The sequence below is a fragment of the Staurois parvus genome, unplaced genomic scaffold, assembly GCF_062004578.1.
Source record: "Staurois parvus isolate SC_StPar_1 unplaced genomic scaffold, SC_StPar_1.0 ptg002904l, whole genome shotgun sequence".
NCBI lineage: Eukaryota > Metazoa > Chordata > Amphibia > Anura > Ranidae > Staurois > Staurois parvus.
The window spans coordinates 146381-171033 of record NW_028320700.1 but is presented as its reverse complement, the minus strand read 5'-3'; the positions used below and the strand labels follow the sequence as shown (position 1 = coordinate 171033).

General features: G+C 47.6%; 1 protein-coding gene across 1 annotated transcript in view; it reads left to right on the top strand.

Moving 5' to 3' along the window:
* The first annotated feature begins 3287 nt into the window (after window positions 1-3287).
* FHOD1 (formin homology 2 domain containing 1) overlaps window positions 3288-24653 on the top strand; it is a 154270-nt gene continuing 132904 nt past the window's right edge. Inside the window, exons 1-2 of the mRNA XM_089666909.1 lie at window positions 3288-3641; window positions 6254-6360. Of these exons, the coding sequence (XP_089523035.1) occupies window positions 3288-3641; window positions 6254-6360 (461 nt within the window). The remainder of the gene's footprint in view (window positions 3642-6253; window positions 6361-24653) is intronic.

Below are 24653 nucleotides of genomic sequence, written 5' to 3'. Positions count from 1 at the left end.
GGTTCCTCAATATCTTTTAGATGAGAGGTCAGCATGCTGGGACTTGTGGTTCCTCAATAGCTTTTATATGATAGGTCAGCATGGTGGGACCTGTGGTTCCTCAATAGCTTTTAGATGGGAGGTCAGCATGGTGGGACCTGTGGTTCCTCAATAGCTTTTAGATGGGAGGTCAGCATGGTGGGACCTGTGGTTCCTCAATAGCTTTTAGATGGGAGGTCAGCATGGTGGGACCTGTGGTTCCTCGAGCTTTTAGATGGGAGGTCAGCATGGTGGGACCTGTGGTTCTTCAGTAGTTTTAGAAAGGCAGCTTAGTATGTTGGTAGTAGCCTTTGGACCTGTGGTTCCTTGATAGCTATGGAATGACAGCACCTCATACTGGTACTTGTGGTTCCTCAGTGGTTTTAGGACTTTAGTTTTCCATGAGAGGATAGTTGTTTCCTTTACAAAAAAGTGGCTAACCCAGATAGCCTGGACCCACCTATAGACATTCTCCCAGTCTCATGTCTATGGCTACCTTGTGTTGACTCGTTGCCCTGTTTTTGACGGAGTGCCCCTTTATCTTCTAGGAATTCGGATATCTATCTGCAACATTTTTTTCTTTTCAAATCCGTCAGCTCTGTCATCTACTACAATCAGTTGTTTATTTTTTATCTGATTCATGTAACAATTTCTTAATCTGTGAAGAATGATGAGTCATTGAATCCCATGACATCCCCCCCCCCTTGCCCAGCGCAATCATGCGGCGTTCCCCCTAATCCTGCGTATCTCTGGCGGAGGATCCTTGCCCCGCAGGCCTTCTCAACTCGAAAACAATTAACACTATTTGTTCAGCTTGAGCCGTTTCTGATGCGCGGCCAAAGTGCGGAGTGATGAGAAGATAAGCATCTCCGAATCTTCAAGGTCTAGGAAAATACGCCAGGAACACACAGATTCCATTCCAGCTCTTCTCACCATCTGCGCTCCGTCTTTTTATTCATTATCATAATAGGCCCTGTCTGGAATCCATCAGATTTTTTTTGTTAAAGGGTGAAATTGTTAGAATAGATGTATGCCATGACAAAAATGAAATCTCAATGTGGACCTTTTATGGATGGGCATGGCCGAAACAAAGGATGGGCAGGAGGGACAGCTGCCCTGGGCGCAAAGGGGCAAATATTAGATGCAAGCTGGTATGCCCATTCTATGGCATGCATTAACAGTGGGGGACGCCATTTTGGATTTTTTTCCCTGGTACTGTGGATGGCTACCCAAGATGCTCTTTCCCTAGGGAGTCATTACCGTGCCTTCAGACACATTTTTTTACCACTTGACCATCGGAAGGTTTTACCCCTTTCATGAACAAGCCATTTGTTTTTGCTATTCAGCACTACTTTAACTGGCAATTGCGCAGTCATGCAGCACAAATCCCAAATGAATTACTGCACAAATACACAAAATAGGCAAAAAAAAAATCATGTGCAAAATAGTGAATTATTCACTACTTTGCACATGATTTTTTTTTTTTGCCTATTTGTGTGTATTTAGGAATTTTTAGGTTTGTGATCAGGATTGTAAGAGGTGTCTATTAATAGGAAGGCGCTGCACTAATTTGTTTGTTTTAGATTTTGAGACAAATTGATGATTGTGTGACGGGGGTAAGCGACTTTATTTGAAGAGTTGTTTTTTCTTTTTTTTCACACTGGTTTTTTTAAATTTAAATCATATATAATTTTTTTTTTTTAGCTGCTTGTGGAACTATCATACACATTTACTAAACTCAAATGAAATTTATATCATTTTCTTCACACAAGTAGAGCTTTCGTTTGATGGACCCAGCTTGCCCTCCGTGGGCTCTCGTTGGAGATGGACCTAGCTCGCCCTCCGTGGGCTCTCATTTGAGATGGATCCAGCTTGCCCTCGGTTTGCTCTCGCCAGAGATGGATCCAGCTCGCCCTCCGTGTGCTCTCGTTGGAGATGGACCCAACTCGCCCTCCGTGTGCTCTCGTTGGAGAAGGACCCAGCTCGCCCTCCATGTGCTCTCGTTGGAGAAGGACCCAGCTCGCCCTCCGTGGGCTCTCATTTGAGATGGATACAGCTCGCCCTCGGTTTGCTCTTGTCAGAGATGGATCCAGCTCGCCCTGTGTGTGCTCTTGTTGGAGATGGATCCAGCTCGCCCTGCGTGTGCTCTCACTGGAGATGGATCCAGCTCGCCCTGCGTGTGCTCTCGTTGGAGATGGATCCAGCTCGCCCTCTATTTGCTCTGGTTGGAGAAGGATCCAGCTCGCCATCCGTGTGCTCTCGTTGGAGAAGGACCCAGCTCGCCCTCCGTGTGCTCTCATTGGAGATGGACCCAACTCGCCCTCCGTGTGCTCTCGTTGGAGATGGATCCAGCTCGCCCTCCGTGTGCTCTCGTTGGAGATGGACCCAACTCGCCCTCCGTGTGCTCTCGTTGGAGATGGATCCAGCTCGCCCTCCGTGTGGTCTCGTTGGAGATGGACCCAACTCGCCCTCCGTGTGCTCTCGTTGGAGATGGATCCAGCTCGCCCTCCATGTGCTCTCGTTGGAGAAGGATCCAGCTCGCCCTCCGTGTGCTCTCGTTGGAGAAGGATCCAGCTCGCCCTCCGTGTGCTCTCGTTGGAGAAGGATCCAGCTCGCCCTCCGTGTGCTCTCGTTGGAGAAGGACCCAGCTCGCCCTCCGTGTGCTCTCGTTGGAGAAGGACCCAGCTCGCCCTCCGTGTGCTCTCGTTGGAGAAGGACCCAGCTCGCCCTCCGTGTGCTCTCGTTGGAGAAGGACCCAGCTCGCCCTCCGTGTGCTCTCGTTGGAGAAGGACCCAGCTCGCCCTCCGTGTGCTCTCGTTGGAGAAGGACCCAGCTCGCCCTCCGTGTGCTCTCGTTGGAGAAGGACCCAGCTCGCCCTCCGTGTGCTCTCTCGTTGGAGAAGGACCCAGCTCGCCCTCCGTGTGCTCTCGTTGGAGAAGGACCCAGCTCGCCCTCCGTGTGCTCTCGTTGGAGAAGGACCCAGCTCGCCCTCCGTGTGCTCTCGTTGGAGAAGGACCCAGCTCGCCCTCCGTGTGCTCTCGTTGGAGAAGGACCCAGCTCGCCCTCCGTGTGCTCTCGTTGGAGAAGGACCCAGCTCGCCCTCCGTGTGCTCTCGTTGGAGAAGGACCCAGCTCGCCCTCCGTGTGCTCTCGTTGGAGAAGGACCCAGCTCGCCCTCCGTGTGCTCTCGTTGGAGATGGACCCAGCTCGCCCTCCGTGGGCTCTCATTTGAGATGGATACAGCTCGCCCTCGGTTTGCTCTTGTCAGAGATGGATCCAGCTCGCCCTCGGTTTGCTCTTGTCGGAGATGGATCCAGCTCGCCCTGTGTGTGCTCTCGTTGGAGATGGATCCAGCTCGCCCTGCGTGTGCTCTCGTTGGAGAAGGATCCAGCTCGCCCTATGTTTGCTCTGGTTGGAGAAGGATCCAGCTCGCCATCCGTGTGCTCTCGTTGGAGATGGATCCAGCTCGCCCTCCGTGTGCTCTCGTTGGAGAAGGATCCAGCTCGCCCTCCGTGTGCTCTCGTTGGAGATGGATCCAGCTCGCCCTCCGTGTGCTCTTGTTGGAGAAGGATCCAGCTCGCCCTCCGTGTGCTCTCGTTTGAAATGGATCCAACAGCTAGGATAGTTTTGAGTCTAAACCCACTTGGCAGAGCCAATGGAATGCCACCACTTATCTTTTTTAGCTGTCTAAGGATGGCATTCTGACCACCCCTGTAAAAGAGAGCAACATTTCCATTTCATTTTAAGGGGCCTTTTTTTCTGTTAACCCGCCCCCATTAAGTTAACTTTAATAAGGGTTCCCCAAGACCTTAAAATTAGAAGGTTCCTTCTGGGTAAAAAAGGTTGAGAATGGCTGCTCTAAAGTATGAACCTCCATGAAGGGCTGTCTTTAAAGACTTTATTTTTCAGATACTTTTGAGATTATTGCTTTTTGGAACGGTCGTGATTTTGCTGTGTTCCTGCACCGTGTTGGCTAGATTACGTAATGGAACAAAATTCCTCATAAACATCATTTCACTGACAGGCCAGAGTGCCGGAGGAGCTGGCAGAGGGGAGCAGACGGTGAAAATGGCTGTGGAAAAGTCTTGTCAACTTTTTTTTATCAGGCTTGTCCAAGGTTGATCATGGAGGCAAGCATAAATTCTATACCAGTTAATACTTGGTGTCGGGGGCCGTGTTGCACTGACAGATGGCATGTGGGAATAGTGGTCTACTTCAATGATAGAACAAGCACAGATTTTCCATTTGAGGTGTTTGAATAGTGGCTCACTGATACATGGGCTATGGGAAAGTCTTGGTTTATGAGGCTTATCTAAGAAGTATCATGGAAGCATAAATTGGTTCTTCGGCAGTTATTTGTTGTCACAGATTAGTGGCACCCTGACTCATGGAGTGCTTAAACAATGACAACCTACTCATGGTGCTGGAGCGCTGGCAAACTGACATGTAAAACAGTGGGATACTGCCGTCAAAGAGTGCTAGAGCAGTGGTATACAGCACTAAGAGCTTTAGATTGGTGGCCCACTATTGTTTAACATGTTGGAACAGTGACCTTCAGACATTGCCCGCATTGACAAATGGAAAGAACCATAGTAGTCTGCTATACAGGATGCTAAAATAGTGGCACATTGACATTTAGGTTGCAGAAACAGTGGTACTACCATTTGGGGTAACAAAATGGTGGCAATGCTATTTGGGGTGCTAGGGTCTCTGGGGAGACCAGATATAGTGAGTGCAGGGTCCGGGCAGAGCGGATATAATGAATGCGGGGTCCAGGGAGAGCAGATGTAGTGAATGCGGGGTCCGGGGAGAGCGGATGTAGTAAATGCGGGGTCCGGGGAGAGTGGATGTAGTGAATGCGGGGTCCGTGGAGAGCGGATGTAGTGAATGCGGAGTCCGGGGAGAGCGGATATAATGACTATGCAGGGTCTGGGGAGAGTGGATATAATGAATATGCAGGATGCGGGGAGAGCGGATCTAGTGAATGCGGGGTCCGGGGAGAGCGGATATAGTGAATGTGGGGTCCGGGGAGAGCGGATATAGTGAATGTGGGGTCCGGGGAGAGCGGATATAGTGAATGCGGGGTCTGGGAGAGCGGATATAGTGAATGCCGAGTCCGGGGAGAGCGGATATAGTGAATGCAGGGTCCAGGGAGAGCGGATATAGTGAATGCGGGGTCCGGGGAGAGCAGATGTAGTGAATGCAGGGTCCGGGCAGAGCGGATATAATGCGGGGTCCAGGGAGAGCAGATGTAGTGAATGCGGGGTCCGGGGAGAGCGGATGTAGTAAATGCGGGGTCCGGGGAGAGCGGATGTAGTGAATGCGGGGTCCGGGGAGAGCGGATGTAGTGAATGCGGGGTCCGTGGAGAGCGGATGTAGTGAATGCGGGGTCCGGGGAGAGCGGATGTAGTGAATGCAGGGTCCGGGGAGAGCGGATATAGTGAATGCGGGGTCTGGGGAGAGCGGATATAGTGAATGCCGAGTCCGGGGAGAGCGGATATAGTGAATGCGGGGTCTGGAGAGAGCGGATATAGTGAATGCAGGGTCCAGGGAGAGCGGATATAGTGAATGCGGGGTCCGGGGAGAGCGGATGTAGTGAATGCGGGGTCCGGGGTGACCGGATATAGTGAATGCAGGGTCCGGGGAGACCGGATATAGTGAATGCAGGGTCAAGGTAGAGCGGATATAGTGAATGCGGGGTCTGGGGAGAGCGGATATAGTGAATGCCGAGTCCGGGGAGAGCGGATATAGTGAATGCGGGGTCCAGGGAGAGCGGATATAGTGAATGCGGGGTCCGGGGAGAGCGAATGTAGTGAATGCGGGGTCCGGGGAGAGCGGATATAGTGAATGCGGGGTCCGGGGAGAGTGGATATAGTGAATGCAGGGTCCGGGGAGAGCGGATGTAGTGAATGCGGGGTCCGGGGAGAGCGGATGTAGTGAATGCGGGGTCCGGGGAGAGCGGATGTAGTGAATGCGGGGTCCGGGGTTTAGTGGCACTTAAAAGTCTTGGCCAATGTCCTCCCATCCATGAAGGTTCAGTCGTTTCTCAGCCTGCACTGTGAATAGTAAAGTGATCCTCGTGACTGTAGCGAGGGAAACATTAGCTATTTAGTGGAGGTGACCATTAACCTGTACAGGGGACACTCGGCTTTCTATAGCAAGGTGACCTCTCCTGCACAGGATGGAAATCGCCGACTCTGGATAAACATCTCAACGTCTCTTTTATTTCCTTTCAGCTGGAAGATTGCACCCTCCAGTTATCTACCAATGGAAACTACTTGGATATAGAACTCTCCCTGGCTGAGCAAAGGGATTACTTGGAAGCTTTCTTTGAAGACATCAGGTAAGAACCAACATTTTTGTTTATCCGGTTTGATCTCAGCTTTTCTCAACATCATTTACTGCATTTTGCTGTAAACAGAACCATTTCCACTATTTAATCAGTTGCTATAGGCAGCACAAAATGTTGCCTTCATTATTATTATTATTTTTAATATCCAACGTCACAAATGTGAAATCTTTCAGATGTGAAGGTCTCTGCCGAGTCTGTGTCTGATTACAGTGTAACATTAGACCCCGAATCTGCAAGTGATTTAAAGTCTACATCTGTATTTCTTTTAAGGCTACTGCCATCTATTGCAAAAATAAATAAATGCACCCATATTGATTACTATTTAAAAATGTGCATTTATAATTTTTTTCTGCACGGCAGAAATAATTGCAATCTCGATCTGTGAATAGCAGTTGCTGTGTTCAGCCTCCCATAGATGATCCGTCCAGCTGTAGGTCCATATAGAGGTACGCACCTTCATTAATGGGGCTGAAAGAACGATTGATGGACTATTGAGAAGTACGTGTCACTCTGCCGTGGTGGCAGATGGGGCTTGTAGCCTTCACAGCATTGTATCCTTGACCTGTGGGTAGCAGGTGCTGTGTTCAGCCTCCTGCAGATGATCCCTCCAGCCGTAGGTCCATATAGAGTTACGGACCTTCATTAATGGGGCTGAAAGAACGATTGATGGACTATTGAGAAGTACGTGTCACTCTGCCGTGGTGGCAGATGGGGCTTGTAGCCTTCACAGCATTGTATCCTTGACCTGTGGATAGCAGGTGCTGTGTTCAGCCTCCTGCAGATGATCCCTCCAGCCGTAGGTCCATATAGAGTTACGGACCTTCATTAATGGGGCTGAAAGAACGATTGATGGACTATTGAGAAGTACGTGTCACTCTGCCGTGGTGGCAGATGGGGCTTGTAGCCTTCACAGGATTGCAACCATGATCTGTGGATAGGAGGTGCTGTGTTTTAGTCTCCTAGAGATTATCCCTCCAGCCACAGGTCTGTATCACCGTATCAAGGTACAGACCTTCCTTTATGTGACTGATGGAAGTATCAGTGGACCATTGAGAAGTCCTTGTCACTCTGCTGTGGTGGCAGATGGAGCTTGTCGCCTGCACAGCATTGCAACCTTCATCTGTGGATACCAGGTGCTATGTTTAGTCTCCTGGAGATTATCCGTCCAGCCACAGGTTTGTATTGAGGTTCAGATCTTCTTTTATGGGGCTGATAGAAAGTATCAATGGACCACTGAGAAGTACATGGCAGATGGAGCTGGTAGCCTGCACAGCAACCTTGACCTGTGGATAGCAGGTGCTGTGTTTAGTCTCCTAGAGATGATGTCTCCAGACACAGGTCTGCATCACAGTATCAAGGTACAGGCCTTCATTTGTGGGGCTGATAGAAGTATCAATAGACCATTGAGAAGTCCGTGTCTCTCTGCCATTGTGGGCAGATGGGATTTGTAGCGTGCAAAGCATTGCAACCACGATCAGTGGATTGCAGGTGCTGTGTTCAGTCTCCTTCTGACTACTTCTCTAGCCACATGTCCTTTTCTAGTTACGGACCTTCAGTTTTGGGGCTGAAAGAAGTATAAATGGTCCACTGAGAACTATGTGTCCCTCTGCCATGGTGGCATCTTCTACCAGAACAAAATCAAGTCACATTCACAGGCAGCCTTGTTTTTTTATGAATGAATATAAGGCTTCCTCTGATTGGCCGAGGTGGAGATCAGGATGTTGTCCACCTTCCTATTCACCTCGGCCAATCAGAGAAAGCTTTGTATTCATTGATATAAAATGGCTAAAAGCGCTCAGCTTGACTTGGTTTTGCTCCGGCAACAGATGGGAAGCCTCCATACCACTGCTGGAACACAGCGCTGTAAACTAGAACTAGCTGACGCTACTTACAGTTTATACAACGATGACCGTGGATGCAGCAGTTATTAAAGGTAATACTTTGGGCCAGCTTGGCCCAAACCAACTATTTTTAAAGCGAAGGTAAGTTTGGAGCTAGGCATTAAATATCCAGGAGCCTAGTTGACACGTTTCAGCCATACGTGGCCTTATTCTTGGTTATGACTAAGGCTGGGTATGGTTGAAACTCATCAACCAGATTTTTTATTCTGTGTACTGTATATTCCCAGATATTTAAAAGAGACTTTTTTTCTATTTTGAACAATGATGGTGAAGGCTGCTGTTTGTAAAATGAGTGAGGTGAAGTGTTAGAAGATGTCATATTTTGCTACAGGCATATCTCCTCTAAAATCTTCTGCCACCAGGTGGAGGCTCTCATTGGTCAATGAATGCTCCAGGTATACCACACTCCAGTCCATAGAAAGAGAGGGAAACTGTTCACTGTAGCAAAAGCCAATATTCAAATTTACTGACTCATTAGATGCACAAACTGCACCACTGGGTGCTTCCAAACTAACGTGCTTTGCTTCTTCGTGGAGCTCATTCGTTGGGGGCAAACAGGTGCCATGTAGGAGTGAAATGCGTTAAATTTGGCATAACCAGGGGTAGTTTTAAAATGCTTTCTGCTAGTTATATACAGCAATGGAACACTCAGGTCATCAGTTCTCAGGAAAAGAGACACAAGGACATCTGGATCTACGGCGGTCATTGGTCCTTGTGAAAGGACAGGCTGCCTAATTGTGAATACTGACCCAGCCAACATTATGGTTGCCTCTAGAAATCAAAAATAGTCTGCAAAAATTTTCCTTCAATCATCTCCATACATCTCTGGGAGACTGTAGGGGCAAACAAACAGCTGAATGTTACTACTCCTCAACCATTCCACCTCTTTATCCAGGAAAGTGTGGTAGGGTGCTCCGTAACACCTCTCCTCCTATAGCACACTGAAGTCCTTAGAAAGAAATGGAAGCCACTCACCTTAGCAAGAGCCAATGTTCAAATTTATTGACTCATCTGGTGTCCAAACTGCACCACCTGATGCTTCCAAACTAACGCATTTCACTTCTACATGGAACTTATTGGTAGGGTGCGACGAAGCGCCATTTAGGGGTGAAACGTGATACATTTTGGTAGCACCAAGTGGTGTAGTTTTGTGCATGGCATGAGTCAGTAAATTTGAACAGCTTTTGCTACAGTGAGTGGCTTCCCTTTCTTCCTAGGGACTGGAGTGTACTATATGAGGTTTAGCTGAACATCAAACCACTCTTGACAAGATAAGGAGGTGGAATGGTTGAGGAGCACTGTTGTCCAGCTCTGTTTATCTATGTGGTCAAGGCAATATCTCTTAATGCACATGTTTCTGAAAATGGCTGAAGAGTGAGTGGGTGCTGTACTGACCACCGGCTGGAGACTAGAAGGACTTCAAGGCAAGAAATAGGTCACCAGCACACCAGGGAACTCCATAAAATGGTCCAACGCTTTGATCACATCACAGCAGAAGATATTGACATTTTGAAGCCATGCAAGACCTCTTCATCAGGCAGGTCACATACTTGATGAAGGGGTCCTGTGTGGCTCCGAAATGTTATCTTCTTCTATGATGTGAGAAATCAATAAACTGTTGGACCCTTTTATAGAATTCCCTGGTGTGCTGGTGACCTATTTCTTGCCTTGAAGACCTTTCCGTCTCCAGCCGGTGGTCAGTACAGCACCTGCTCGTTCTTCAGTCATTTTCAGGAACGTGTGCATTGGAGATATTGCCTTGACCACATAGACAAACACACAGCTGAACAATGGTCCTCCTCAGCCATTCCACCTCCTTATCCTGTCAAGAGTGGTTTGATGTTCAGTAAAACCTCATATAGCGCACTCCAGTCCCTAGGAAGAAAGGGAAGCCACTCACTGTAGCAAAAGCTGTTCAAATTTACTGACTCATGCCATGCACAAAACTACACCACCTGGTGCTACCAAATGTATCACGTTTCACTCGCGCTTCATCACTCCCTACGAATAAGTTCCATTGTGACCTATTTCTTGACTTTGTCCATAAGTACTCCTGGAGGTGTATGAAGATGACCGAAGGAAAAACCTTCGGAGCTGTTTTTTGATTTCTGGAGGCAACCATGTTGTTGGCGGGGTCAGTATTCACAAATAGGCAGCCTGTCTCTTCACAAGGACCCCAATGACCGCCTTCCATCCAGCCGTCCTTGTGTCTCTTTCCTTGAGAATCGAAGTCCTGAATGTTCTATTGCTGTATATAACCAGCAGGAAGCATTCTAAAACGATCTGGTGTGTGAAACATCTTGAGAATCCCATGGGGACCTCAACTCGTGGCCTTGGTTCTGGCATTCATTACGTCAGCAATTCCCGAGAGCCTGGAACAGAGGAACATGTTTTGTTGGGCCAGGAATGGAAGCAAGTCTGTTGCTTGGCATCTTTGGCTTCAATTTTGCGCAGTCGGCGTCCTCCCAGCTTGTAGGTTTTTGTTTTGTTGCTGTGGCTTTTAATCATCTGGGCTTAATGTTGATTTTTTTTCCCACTTGTCATCGGCTCTGCAACACTTGTAAACATTGCCATGCTTTAGGGCCTCCCTCTGGGGGTTGGGTATAATTCCTAAAGGGATGTTCTGCTTTCAGCAGTTTTTCAGAAGTCAAGGCAGCTTAGTCTCGATAGCAGTGTAGCCAGTTTTGTGGGTTTTTTTTTGCGCTGTCCCTAACCCCTCCCCTCCCCCCCCCTTTTTTTTTCTTAACGCTGCATGGTGCCCACAGTGCTGTGAAATTTTGCTCACTTTGCTGATGTGTGGAAGTACCATTAAGAATGAAGAGAGAACATACAAAATGGTGCACAAGTAAATAAATGCTTAGCCATAGTGTTTAAAATGGACAGGAAGATAATGGTTCGTAATTGTCCATAAGGAGTTAAAACACTTGTTGCAGCTCCTCGGAGACAGAAGAGATCTCTGTGAGTATAAGTGAACACCAGAGGACGCTAACCTAAGTATAGTAATGCAAAAAATGTATAAAACAGTGTCAACCCACATGTGTTGGTGAAAATGAGGGACCTGAATAGGGGTGGGACTACGTGTTTCGAAGCCGCCCATTTCCTTTGTTAAGGCTTGACAAAGAACCTGGATGACTGAAATGTGTAGCCACCCCTGTTTGGCCCTTGGCTCTGATGTCGCCTCCAGCTGGCTCTGCTCTGCGCTCCACGGCACCTGATCGCTCCCTGTTTGTGAAGTCTCTTCATCCAATCTGGCCAGTGGTGGTGTCTGTTACCTTCTGGACTGTGCTAATTGAACATTTTTTTTATGCCGTGCTCTTTTTTTCATTGCCACGTTTGAGTTGCCACTTTTTTTTATTCATTCAAGTTTTTTTGAATTACTACACTCAAATTTGTGGCCTCTGGTGTTCACTTCTATTAAGAATTTAGCCAAACAGGGCTGGACGGGGTGTGGCTACGCGTTTCGGAGCCACCCAGGTCCTGAAGGCTTGACAAAGGAGCTGGGCAGCTCTGAAAAAGTAGCCATGCCTGTTTGACCCCAACACTGACATCACTTCTCATGGACTCTGTTCTGTGCTCCACGGTCCCTGATCGCTTCCTGATTTCATTTTGTAAAGCGCTGCGCAAACTGTTGGCGCTATATAAATCCTTTATAATAATAATAATTTGTCAAGGCTTTCATTCAGTCTGGCCAGTGGTGATGCCTTTTTACCTCCTGGACTGTACTAATTGATCATAATTGTGACATGCTCATTTTTTTTCATTGCCACGTTGTTTTTATACATTAATAGTTTTTTGCATTTCTACACTTAGATTAGCGCCCTTGGTATTCACTTACATTAAGAATATAGCCAAACAGAGCTGAACAGGATGTGGCTGGGCATTTGAGAGCTTGACAAAGCTGCCCGATGCTGAAACGCGTAGCCTTGCCCTATTTGATCCCCAGCGCTGATCTCACTTCCAGTAGGCTCTGCTCTGCACTCTACGGTCCCTAAATGCTTCCTGGTTTCCCAGGCTCTTCATCCAGTCCGACCAGCGGTGGTATCCTTTACTTTCTGGACTGTACCATTTGATCATATTTGTGACATGCTCCTTTTTTATCGCCGCGTTGTTTTTATACGTTAAAGGTTTTGTGCATTACTACACTCAGAATAGCGCCCTCTGGTATTCACATGTATCAGGAATTAATGGCACCCCCATGCGTCTGCTAAAGAGCAGTGTGTTCTGCCTGCAGGTCAGGAACGGTTGCAATTTTGTGAACGTTCCCAACCCCCATAAGCAGGGCTTTTTTTCTCAGAGAATAAGTGAAGGAACTCCCCCTTTCTGAATCACCCCTTGGTTCCACCCCCTACCCACCTCCCAGTACCATCCTTTTTTTGGGAATACAGAACTATTTTGTGATAAGTAATTTGTATGGAATTTGTTAATGATGACAAAAGAAAAGTAGTAAAATCCCCTTCAGCCAGCAACAATCGACCCCTTCCAGCAACTATAGAACCCCTCTACAACAACAGACCCTCTCCCCAGCAGCAGTGGACTCCCCACAGCATAATACTACCCTGGCAACAATAGACCCCCAGCAGCAATAACCGATTTCACAGCCACCATCATCAATAGACCCCTCCTCAACAGTAGATCCCTGTCAGTAACAGTTGAACCCTCAGCAACATAAGGTACCCCCAGCAACAATAGATTGCCCACCATCAACAGACGACCCTCAGCGACAATAGACCCCACTCAAAAATAGATTCCCTCCAGCGACAATAGACCCCTTCCAGCAACAATAGACCCCCCCCGCAACAATGGACTCCCCACAACATAATACCACCCCGGCAATAATAGACCCCCAGCAGCAGCAACAACAGATCTCACAGCCACCATCCTCAATAGACCTCTCCAACAGTGGATCCCTGCCAGCAACAGTTGAACCCTCAGCAATAAAGGTACCCCAGAAACAATAGATTCCCCACCATCAAGAACAGGCGACCATCAGCAACAATAGACCCCACTCAAAAATAGATTCAATAGATCCTCCAGCATCAAGCATGCAGCGCGGAAAAAAAAGCTCTGCCCATAAGTATGAACCTAGGCTAAAACCATGGCTCATCCACCTAGTTTTACTACCTCCCAGCTGCTCCTGTGAAGGTGGCTATAAAAGCCAGGAGCCACAATATGCTAACTTGTTTTTAACCCCTTCAGTATCAGGCCGTTTATAAACGTACCTTGGTAGATAAGTGGTTAATGGAGGTTTTTCTCCCCCCCCCCCCCCCCCAGTTTGTGGCATTCCAGCAATGAAAATAGGGTGACGTTGTATAGCCATTCTCCCTACAAGTAGTGCGTAGCGGAGTTCTCCTTTAAGGCGGCTGCCGGCTGTGCTGATGAATGCAGGAAGTGAGTGTTGTAACCTCCAGAAAGGAAGGCGAGATCTGACATGTGCTCTGCGGTGGTTTGATATAAATACCACATGTGGACACAACACAGCCATACAGCGTGACGTCAGTAATTACACGGCGCGGAGGAAGCGGGTCCTGTAATCGAGGCGTTGGGAGGTGCCGCTGCCTAAGCCGGCTACTACTGTACAACAACCGTCTGTAATTGTTCACTCCCCGCCAGGGGCTCCGGGGCCCAGATGTGCAGCTGCTCTCGGATTTGACTTGTTTTCCCTCCGCTCACATCTGTAGAGATGAACATCAATAAAAGCCTCCAGTGATCAGATTCGGGGTCCGTTCACACCAGCAACTGCACTGAACGCATGAGCGATGGTGTGCGCCGGCAGGACACGGTGCTGTGGTACTAATCGCAGCGCTTGACACCCAACCAAACCAAAAGCAAGCATTATATATTGCGGTATAGTTCCTATGTGGGGGATGGGTATTGAACAATTTACACCTTGGGAGGTACCATCCTTCTTAAGTACACTATATTGCTGAAAGCATTAGCCGGCCGGCCTTTCCACGCACATGACCTTTAATGGCCTCCCAGTCTTAGTCCGTAGGGTTCAATATTGGGTTGGCCCCGCCCTTTCCATGCACATGACCTTTAATGGCCTCCCAGTCTTAGTCCGTAGGGTTCAATATTGGGTTGGCCCCGCCCTTTCCACGCACATGACCTTTAATGGCCTCCCAGTCTTAGTCCGTAGGGTTCAATATTGGGTTGGCCCCGCCCTTTCCACGCACATGACCTTTAATGGCCTCCCAGTCTTAGTCTGTAGGGTTCAATATTGAGTTGGCCCCGCCCTTTCCACACACATGACCTTTAATGCCCCCCCAGTCTTAGCCCGTAGGGTCCAATATGGAGTTGGCCCCGCCCTTTGCAGCTATAACAGCATCAGCTCTTCTGGGAAGGCCGTCCACAAGGTTTAGGAGGGTGTCTATGGGAAGGTTGGACCATTCTTCCAGAAGCACATTTGTCAGGTCAGGCACTGATGTCGGGGGAGGAGGCCTGGCTCGCAGTCTCCGCTCTAATTCATCCCAAAGGTGTTCTATGGGGTTGAGGTCAGGACTCTCTGCAGGCCAGTCAAGTTCCTCCACCCCAAACTGGATCCTCCATGTCTTTATGGACCGTGCTTTGTGCACTGGTGGGCAGTCATGTTGGAACAGGAAGGGGCCATCCCCAAACTCTTCCCACAAAGTTGGGAGCATGAAATTGTCCAAAATGTTGCCTTAAGAGTTCCCTTCACTGGAACTAGGGGGCCAAACCCTGAAAAACAACCCCACACCATAATCCCCCCTCCACCAAACTTTACACAATGCAGTCAGGCAAGTAACGTTTTCCTGCATGCAAGGTGGGGGCGGTCTAATATAGGAGGTATTACTGGTCAGATCACCAGGTAAAAACAGAGGGTGAAAAAGTCTTAAAAAAAAAAAAGAAAACTAATGCAGCTGCCATATCTAATGATTAATAAGCTGAAATATAGGACATTTTTAGTTTTGGGTTTATTACTATTGTGTAAATAAATTCGTCATGCATATTCTTCCTCGAATCTCGGTGTGCTCTGTGTATTTCTTCCAGATCTGTGCAGTGAGATATCCTACAATAAAGACCGCTCACTGCTGCTCTCTCTCCTTGTGCAGGGTGACTGGTCTGGTCTCCGCCCCCTCCTGTAGTTCTATGCAGGCAGCCTGTAGTGGGTGGAGCCTGCAGGGCCCCTCCCACAGTTCTTCTCCCCCCCCCCTCTCTCTCTCTCTCCCCCCCTCCCCCCCCCCCCCCCCCATGTGCAGGGTGACTGGTCTTGTCTCTGCCCCCTCCTGTAGTTCTATGCAGGCAGCCTGTAGTGGGTGGAGCCTGCTGGGCCCCTCCCACAGCTCTTCTTTTTGCTCAGGCTATGTACAGCACAGCGACGATGTTACTGCTACTTTTACAAGGTAATATCTGGGTTTGCAAAAGGATTTGGTGCACAGAAAGTGAATTTGTATCCCTTCGGCTGACGAAGAATATATTGCAGTGGAGGTTTTTGTGCCTGGAGTTCAGCTTTAGACCTTTTGCTTGCTTCGCTTGTAATGAGCGAATACAGCCACCATGAGTACATGTATAATTATCGACTATATTTAGACTCCATTTTTTTTATAACCTCAACACGCATTGATAGGGTTTCTGATATCACCCTGATCGCATTTACACACACCACGCTGTTCCCCAGCCCCGCCGCAGGTCCGACACTCCTTCATTCATCCTCCTCCAAGTACAAATTTGTTTAGCGGGTGTTGTGCTGAATAACGATCGATGTGGACGAGGCCGGAGCACTTCTGACGTTGTGTGTCTGCAGGACTCGGTATTAAAGTTGCCGTGAGGACACCCAACTTTACTGCGTTTGCATTTTATTAGTGAGTGAACTATTTTCCGGAATAGGTTTCATCTTCGTGGTCGGCCGGCTAGTTCACCCACAGAGGAATCTGCGTGCGTCACGGGGAGCAGAAACGGCGGTAGTTGTGCGCTTGAATCCAGCGCTGGAAGCATCAGCTGCAATGAGAGCTGCTGGAAACTGATGTCTAAATTTCAGTGCAGGGACGTCTGCATCTCTCCCCTCCTTAGGCCACATGAACTCGCCTAGTCGGTAAACTCGCCTGGCAGCAGAAAAGATGCTAAACGCCGCAAAAATGCGCGTAAACGTGGTACTGCGTTTAGCCGCATTTAGTGCTTGGACATTTATTCCTTTGACTGGCCAGAGTATTTTCCATTGACGTGGATAAACGCCCAAGTGCTAAACGCGGTCAGCGTTTAACCGCGTTTACATGCGTTTTGCCGTGTTTACATGCGTTTTACCCTGTTTACTTTTTTTTTTGCCTAAACATTCCTCACCTGAATACGATTATTCTGCACTCGGAAGAGGAACATTTAATTGCCCCTAAACTCTGCGGCTCCTAAACTCTGGTAAAAGCCTATGTGTCAGCATTTAACCCCATAATTACTTCAGTCCCTAAGTATTCCAATCCGCTATTATATTCTATATGAAGAGTATTGCGGTTGCAACACTGTATCCATTTGTATCCATTTCGGATACAGATGTTTTTATTCGGATACAAATGGATACATTGTTGCAACCGCTATACTTTTCATATAAAATATAATAGCGGACTGAAATTCTCCTTCTGCTTTTTCTTCTTACTGGTGATAAAACCCCAAAAAACGTGGTGCAAAAACCCCGAAAAACGGCCGACCAATTTACCCACTAACATGTTTATTATAAAAAGTATTCAATCTACTCACGTTACAGAACGTTAAAGCGCTTGTATATATAAAATACCAGTAAAGCGCTTATATATATATATATATATATATATATATATATATATATATATATATATATATATATGACGTCATGTTAGCTCCGTCCTACATGTTTCATCACAAATGACGTCATCGTGTATTCTTCGAGTAAACAGTGTTATGATGTTGTTGGCTCCGGCCTACGTGTTTCGTCACAAATGACGTCGAGTACTCTTCGAGTAAACAGTGTGATGACGTCATGTTAGGTCCGGCTTACGCGTTTCATCACAAATGATGTACGGTATTCTTTGAGTAAACTGTGATGACATCATGTTAGCTCCGGCCTACGCGTTTCATCACAAATGACATACAGTATTATTTGAGTAAACTGTGACATCGTTAGCTCCGTCCTACGCGTTTCATCACAAATGATGTACAGTATTCTTTGAGTAAACTGTGATGACATCATGTTAGCTCCGTACTACGCGTTTCATCACAAATGACGTACAGTATTCTTTGAGTAAACTGTGATGACGTCATGTTAGCTCCGGTCTACGCGTTTCATCACAAAGACATACAGTATTCTTTGAGTAAACAGTGTGATGATGACGTTGTTGCGTATTCTTCGAGTAAACAGTGTGATGATGTTGTTGGCTCCGGCCTACGTGTTTCGTCACAAATTACGTTGTCGAGTATTCTTCGAGTAAACAGTGTGATGTCATGTTCGCTCCGGCCTACGTGTTTCGTCACAAATGACGTTGTTGAGTATTCTTCGAGTAAACAGTGTGATGATGTTGTTGAGTATTCTTCGAGTAAACAGTGTGATGTCATGTTCGCTCCAGCCTACGAGTTTCATCACAAATGACGTTAACGCGCTCCCCACAAGGATTTCGTTATTACGTTGTATAGCATATAATATCAACACTTTGATTGGGGCAGTGTGCAGCAAGGGTGACTGCTGTCATAGCAATAATCCAGCTCCCAGTTTGTTAACCTTTGCTGCTGCACTTATCAGGGGGCGTAGAGACCCCGGCCACTGTGTTCTCTGGGAAAGCGGAGGTCTGACTCTCCAAGGTGCTGTCAGCATAGGGTATCTGAGCCCTTGTTGCAGCACTTTGCAGCTAAAAAAATAAATAAATAAATAAAGCTAAAAATGGAACATATTTATTATTGTATATGAAGCCTGACTGCGTTCCATTGAGAGATATGGAGGGTCCAGTTGAGCATTAAGTGGTGTAAATCTCTGGGCCTGGAGTAATCCCATTCACTTTTTTTTTTTTTTTTTTTTTTTGGTCTGTGGCTTACAGCTGGGATGCATAGGTCTCACGGGAATGGAGTGGTCTCCACACAAACTTTTTTTTTTTTTTTTCTGAAAATATCTGCACAAGTGTTCAGCATGTTTTGATAAGGTCTCAGTGTGGTGATGTCTCAGGGAGGACAAGGAGCCGGCCTCAGCTGCTGCCATGACACGGAAGAGATGGTGAGTCCCCAGATTTTTCTCCTACATTATCTGCATCTTATCCTTTTTCTGAGCTTCATCTACTGATGGTCAGACTTGGAGCGTTCCTCCAGACTGGTCCCCAAAAAGTGTGCGGCGCCTTCACGTGCCAAAATATTTGATTCATTTGGAAGCGGATCATTCGTCCGATATTCCCACCTTGTGTACCAGGCTTAAAGTGTTACTAAACCTCGGACCCCGCATTCACTATATCCGCTCTCCCCGGACCCCGCATTCACTATATCCGCTCTCCCCGGACCCCGCATTCACTATATCCGCTCTCCCCGGACCCCGCATTCACTATATCCGCTCTCCCCGGACCCCGCATTCGCTATATCCGCTCTCCCCGGACCCCGCATTCCCTATATCCGCTCTCCCCGGACCCCGCATTCGCTATATCCGCTCTCCCCGGACCCCGCATTCGCTATATCCGCTCTCCCCGGACCCCGCATTTGCTATATCCGCTCTCCCCGGACCCCGCATTTGCTATATCCGCTCTCCCCGGACCCCGCATTTGCTATATCCGCTCTCCCCGGACCCCGCATTTGCTATATCCGCTCTCCCCGGACCCCGCATTTGCTATATCCGCTCTCCCCGGACCCCGCATTCGCTATATCCGCTCTCCCCGGACCCCGCATTTGCTATATCCGCTCTCCCCGGACCCCGCATTCGCTATATCCGCTCTCCCCGGACCCCGCATTTGCTATATCCGCTCTCCCCGCACCCCGCATTCGCTATATCCGCTCTCCCCGCATTCGCTATATCCGCTCTCCCCGCACCCCGCATTCGCTATATCCGCTCTCCCCGCACCCCGCATTCGCTATATCCGCTCTCCCCGCACCCCGCATTCGCTATATCCGCTCTCCCCGCACCCCGCATTCGCTATATCCGCTCTCCCCGGACCCCGCATTCGCTATATCCGCTCTCCCCGGACCCCGCATTCGCTATATCCGCTCTCCCCGGAGCCCGCATTCGCTATATCCGCTCTCCCCGGACCCCGCATTCGCTATCTCGCTTATAGTAAATATAAACTGCTAAATATCTTTTCTCATCAGCAGTATATAGCAGTCTTATAATGGTGTCCAGCTGAGCACTGGTTAAAGCTTGTAGGAGGAGTTTTCATTCTGCTCTGACTGTCCTATGAAGCTGCCTGACCCTCTGTCTGGACAGCGCTGATTGGCCCTGTGCTGATCACATGCAAAACAAAACAAAAAAACTCTAGCCATACACACCAAACTGAGCATGTGTAGAGTGACTCCTAGAGCTCTCTTATCAGCAGATGGATTTGGGACAGTAGAAGAAGGGGAGGATTAGAGAAGACAGGATCAAACAGCCTTTTTACACAATGCGGAGGATTAACTCCTTAGGTCCCACAGTGAGTATAGCAAGCATGCTTTACTGCATCTACACACTGATTGTGCTGTTGTGGGTTTAGTAACAAGACTGCTTATGATTTTTCTTGTCCGGGAGTGAGTTCCACTATTAGAAATTCATTCCTACCCATTGGATTCGGCAATAATTTTCTCCATTTGGACAATACGGATGGTTGACTTCTCTTCACTCATTCGGATAATTGAAGGAATGTTCCGAAAGATGACAACTGAGACAAATCTACAGATTGCAGGCCATCAGGAACTACACATCCCAGCACATCACAAGGGCAGGATTGAGTTGTCCCCCACAACTTGCCGATACGTGGGATGGTTCAGCAAACAATCAGATCCATTCAGGATTGTAAGGACTCCCGGATTCACACTCGATCATGCGCTTGTTTATGTGACATTGGAAAGTTTTATTTTTGTTCATTTTTCAGGCGTTGTAAAGAATCTGTAAAACCAACATTTCCCATTCCTGCTATGTGCCTGCTGTGCCATGTACTTGTATGAAGAAGTCTCCTGTTCTCTTTGTATTGCTTCTTTTGTGTGAAATCCCCGGAGTTCCTGCCTGTCCCTCTGCTTCCATATTAAAAAACAACCACACTAGGCATGAGAGCACGGTGTGGTCAGTTCTCTAGCTGCGCCGGAACTCAGCCTGCTCTCCTCCAATCAGACTTGTCCTGACATGCCCCCCCCCCCCCCCTCCTTGCACAACCATTTACTGGGAAGACAAGACCAGTGTACTGCTGTTTCTCCTCCTCTAGCTTTTCTGCAGTGGATCACTTCTTAAAAAAAGGTGTTTATGTTTATTTCTTTATATCTATACACAAATCTAGTTTCAAGCATTGAAGTGCGTTTCAAATTGTATAGCCAGGAAGCCAATGTGCCGAAAGAATATATGCTGTACTTCTTGATCTTTCCTGATGTCAGTAGAAGCACCTGCTCCCCACCCCTGTCGCCTGCTCCCCACCCCTGTCACCTGCTCCCCACCCCTGTCACCTGCTCCCCACCCCTGTCGCCTGCTCCCCACCCCTATCGCCTGCTCCCCACCCCTGTCGCCTGCCCCCCATTCCTGTCGCCTGCTCCCCATCCCTAATCACCTACTCCCCAAATTGTGCATTGGACCATTGAATTTTTGTTGTCGGGATCCCTTGGTGCTGCACGTAGACATGAATGGGTGTAGGTCTCCATACGAAGCTATGCACCGCTACTTGCCTAAATTGGTGCATTCATACAGACATACAGTCCTGAACGCAGACGGTATGCATTTAAAGCAGGGGTGCTCATCCTTTGGGCCACATGTGGTCCTCGGAGCCCTCTGGTGTGGCCCTCAGCCTCAAACTGCAGCACATCAGTGTGAAAGCAGCCTTAAAGGGGGCTCAGGATAACAAGGGCTAGATTTGACGCTTGGGAGGCGTGGATGGTTTTTACCACACCCTTCTCAACTACTGGTGTAGCACCAGGGGTTGCAATGGCAACCCTGCCCCATGCTCCAGGGGGCCCGTGCGGCCTCCCTGTCACATTTGATTTTACACTTGGACAGGAGTGGTGGAGGCGACTGCATATACAGGAACTTATCCTTTCCATTTTCCTCCTGCAACTGCTGAAAACTTGCTTCTCCTCTTCCTCTCGCTGCAGAAGGAAAATGTTCATTATGCTATTCAAAATATAGAAGAAAAATTTAAATTCTGAACCATTTAATTTTTGACCACGACCGGTTAGCAGATCACTTATGTGACCCTTGCTCTTCAAAAGGTTGAGCACCCCTGATTTAGATACTTGGGTTTGTACGTATATGCAGCGGCACAAAGCTGCGTGCAGCCACTTACATCCATTCATGTATGTATGCCACTGTATGACCCTACGTTATGCTAGTCTATGGCCACCTTAAGATGTGGCCAACCTGAATTTTTTTCTTTATTAGTCTTCAATGGGAAGACTGGGTCGTTGACAGTCGTTGGACTTCTGGTCATCTAATACATGGGTCTCCAAGCTATGGCCCTTGGGCCAAAATGTACCTGCTGCAAGACCTTTCAGGTCTCCAAGGCAGGTTCCCCTGGCCGTGCTTTCATTGTATCATCTTGGATTGGGGACTGCAATGTAGGGATAGACCCTAATGGGGATTCTGATGTAGGATGAACTCTGATGTAGGATGAACTCTGACGTAGGATGAACTCTGACGTAGGATGAACTCTGACGTAGGATGAACTCTGACGTAGGATGAACTCTGACGTAGGATGAACTCTGACGTAGGATGAACTCTGACGTAGGATGAACTCTGACGTAGGATGAACTCTGACGTAGGATGAACTCTGACGTAGGATGAACTCTGACGTAGGATGAACTCTGACGTAGGATGAACTCTGACGTAGGATGAACTCTGACGTAGGATGAACTCTGACGTAGGATGAACTCTGACGTAGGATGAACTCTGACGTAGGATGAACTCTGACGTAGGATGAACTCTGACGTAGGATGAACTCTGACGTAGGATGAACTCTGACGTAGGATGAACTCTGACGTAGGATGAACTCTGACGTAGGATGAACTCTGACGTAGGATGAACTCTGACGTAGGATGAACTCTGACGTAGGATGAACTCTGACGTAGGATGAACTCTGACGTAGGATGAACTCTGACGTAGGATGAACTCTGACGTAGGATCAACTCTGACGTAGGATCAACTCTGACGTAGGATCAACTCTAACGGGAACTCTGACATAAATGGGGGCTCTGCTAGTCTCAGGTTTATTTGGAATTTCTTTGTTTTGTTTCACTGAAGGTCTTTCTCTGTTCTGAATGCTGGTTACAGAAAATCATTAAGTGAAACACATTTATTCAAATGTTATTAATCAATTTATTCAACTGATTTTTTTTTTTGTTGGCCCCCAGCTCTAGTATTACGTAATGATCATCGTTGTGATGACTTGCATGTTAATCAGAGGCTCCTTCTAGCCGGCAGAGTAGGATCTCGCAGTGACACATGTCTCCCTGTGAAGAGTCATCTGTTGAGGACACTCAGCTATTTGCAGAGCTGTCAGGGTCTCAACAGTAAATATAGCAGCTGTGTCCTCCTGCAGATATGACCAGGAATGAAGGGGGTGTATTGGGCTGAATCTGACCCTCTGATGGCTGCCAGGTCTTCCCCCTCTTCTCACCTACACATCCGTCTTCTATGCACATCAAAGACTCTTATGCTTGTCCTTTCTAACAAAGGTGATATTGTAAGGCCAATCTGAGAGAGATCTTTCTAGATAGTATTCATTCCCTATCTTGTTCAGTAAAGCTTGCTCCTGGTTCTTTGAAGTTCACTTAGGCTTTAAAGCTGAACTCCAGGCAAATGGCTCAATCCTCTATTAAAGCAGACCTATAAAGTGAAAGGAATTCCAATTCTGTTCAGCTAGTCACAGTCACACAGCCAGACATTAGACCTTCCATGCAGATTCCAGAGCTTTCAAACTAAATGGCATGGTCCAGGACCCAACCAGACAGGTTTTGGACAATGATGGGGCCCCAGCACCCCAATGAGGTCCTCAAGCATAAGAATGCTAATTGTCGTTGGAACAGGTTTCCCCATTGAACGATTTCCACTCCATTCCTGTTATGGTGAGAGTTGCAGAGTTTTGGATTTTCCATCACTTTCTTTCTGGAATGACTTTGCGTACCAGGATAGAGAGGATGAGTCTCACCAGAGATCAGACGTGACAATAAAAACATAGAGAAAGATGGGGATGTGGTGCTGGATGTAGATCCTAGCCCTGCAACGATGAATGTCTCATACAGCCTTATTAAACCCTTTTAACGTGGAGGAACCCTTGAAAAAACTTTCTAGTCTCAGGGAACCCCTGCTAATAATTACAATATCTACTGCTCAGGGTACATTACCTTGATGGCCACTGGGTAGAATGCTCATTACATGGTCAGTTGGAAGAATCCTCCACCCTAGCTAAAAATCATTGGTTGCAGTGGTCATTTATCTGAGAGGCAGAAATGGCTCATTGCCAAGGAACCCTGAGCAACCTCTGGAGGAACCCTGGTTGAAAACAGCCGTTCTAATAGGTTGGCTTTGCCAGCTCTCACACAGCAGAAGAGCTCCCAGTAAACAAGGGTCACCCAAACTGAGAAGTCAACGTGAAAAAAGAAATCCAATGAGTGCCTACCACTCAGGAGTTTTTATTGTTGAGTCCAGGATAGATAGAGAGGATGAGTCTCACCAAAGATCAGACATGACAATAAAAACCTAGATAAATATGGGGATGAGGTGCTGGATGTAGATCCTAGACACTTTTTTTTTTTTACCACGTTGACCAAGCCCTGATGAAGGGGGGATTGTTGTCCCTGAAACGTGTTGGTTGCCTTTGGTCATCCTGTTGTGGCATTTAATTAACTTTAAAGGATTTGGGACTCTCGAGACAGATATTTGGCACTCACTGGTTTTCTTTTTTCAGGTCGACTTCTCAATTTGGGTGACCCCTGTTTATTTGGAAATCTTCTGCTTAGTGGATATGTCAACATGAAAAACGAAAACCAGTGAGTGCCAAACATCTGTCTCGAGAGTCCCGAATCCTTTAAAGTTAATTACGTGTGACATCAGAATGGCCGAAAGCAACCAACATGTTTCAGGGCCAACAATCCCCCCTTCATCAAGGCTTGGTCGATGAAGCTTCATTTGGGCTCAACTCAAAAACTCTTTGAATGATAAGGAATCCCCATCTTAAAGGCAGGAGCAATTTCAGTTCCTTATCCGATCAGAGCTTTTGTGTTGAGTCCAATTGACACATTTTTTTCTACGTCGTCCAAGTCTTG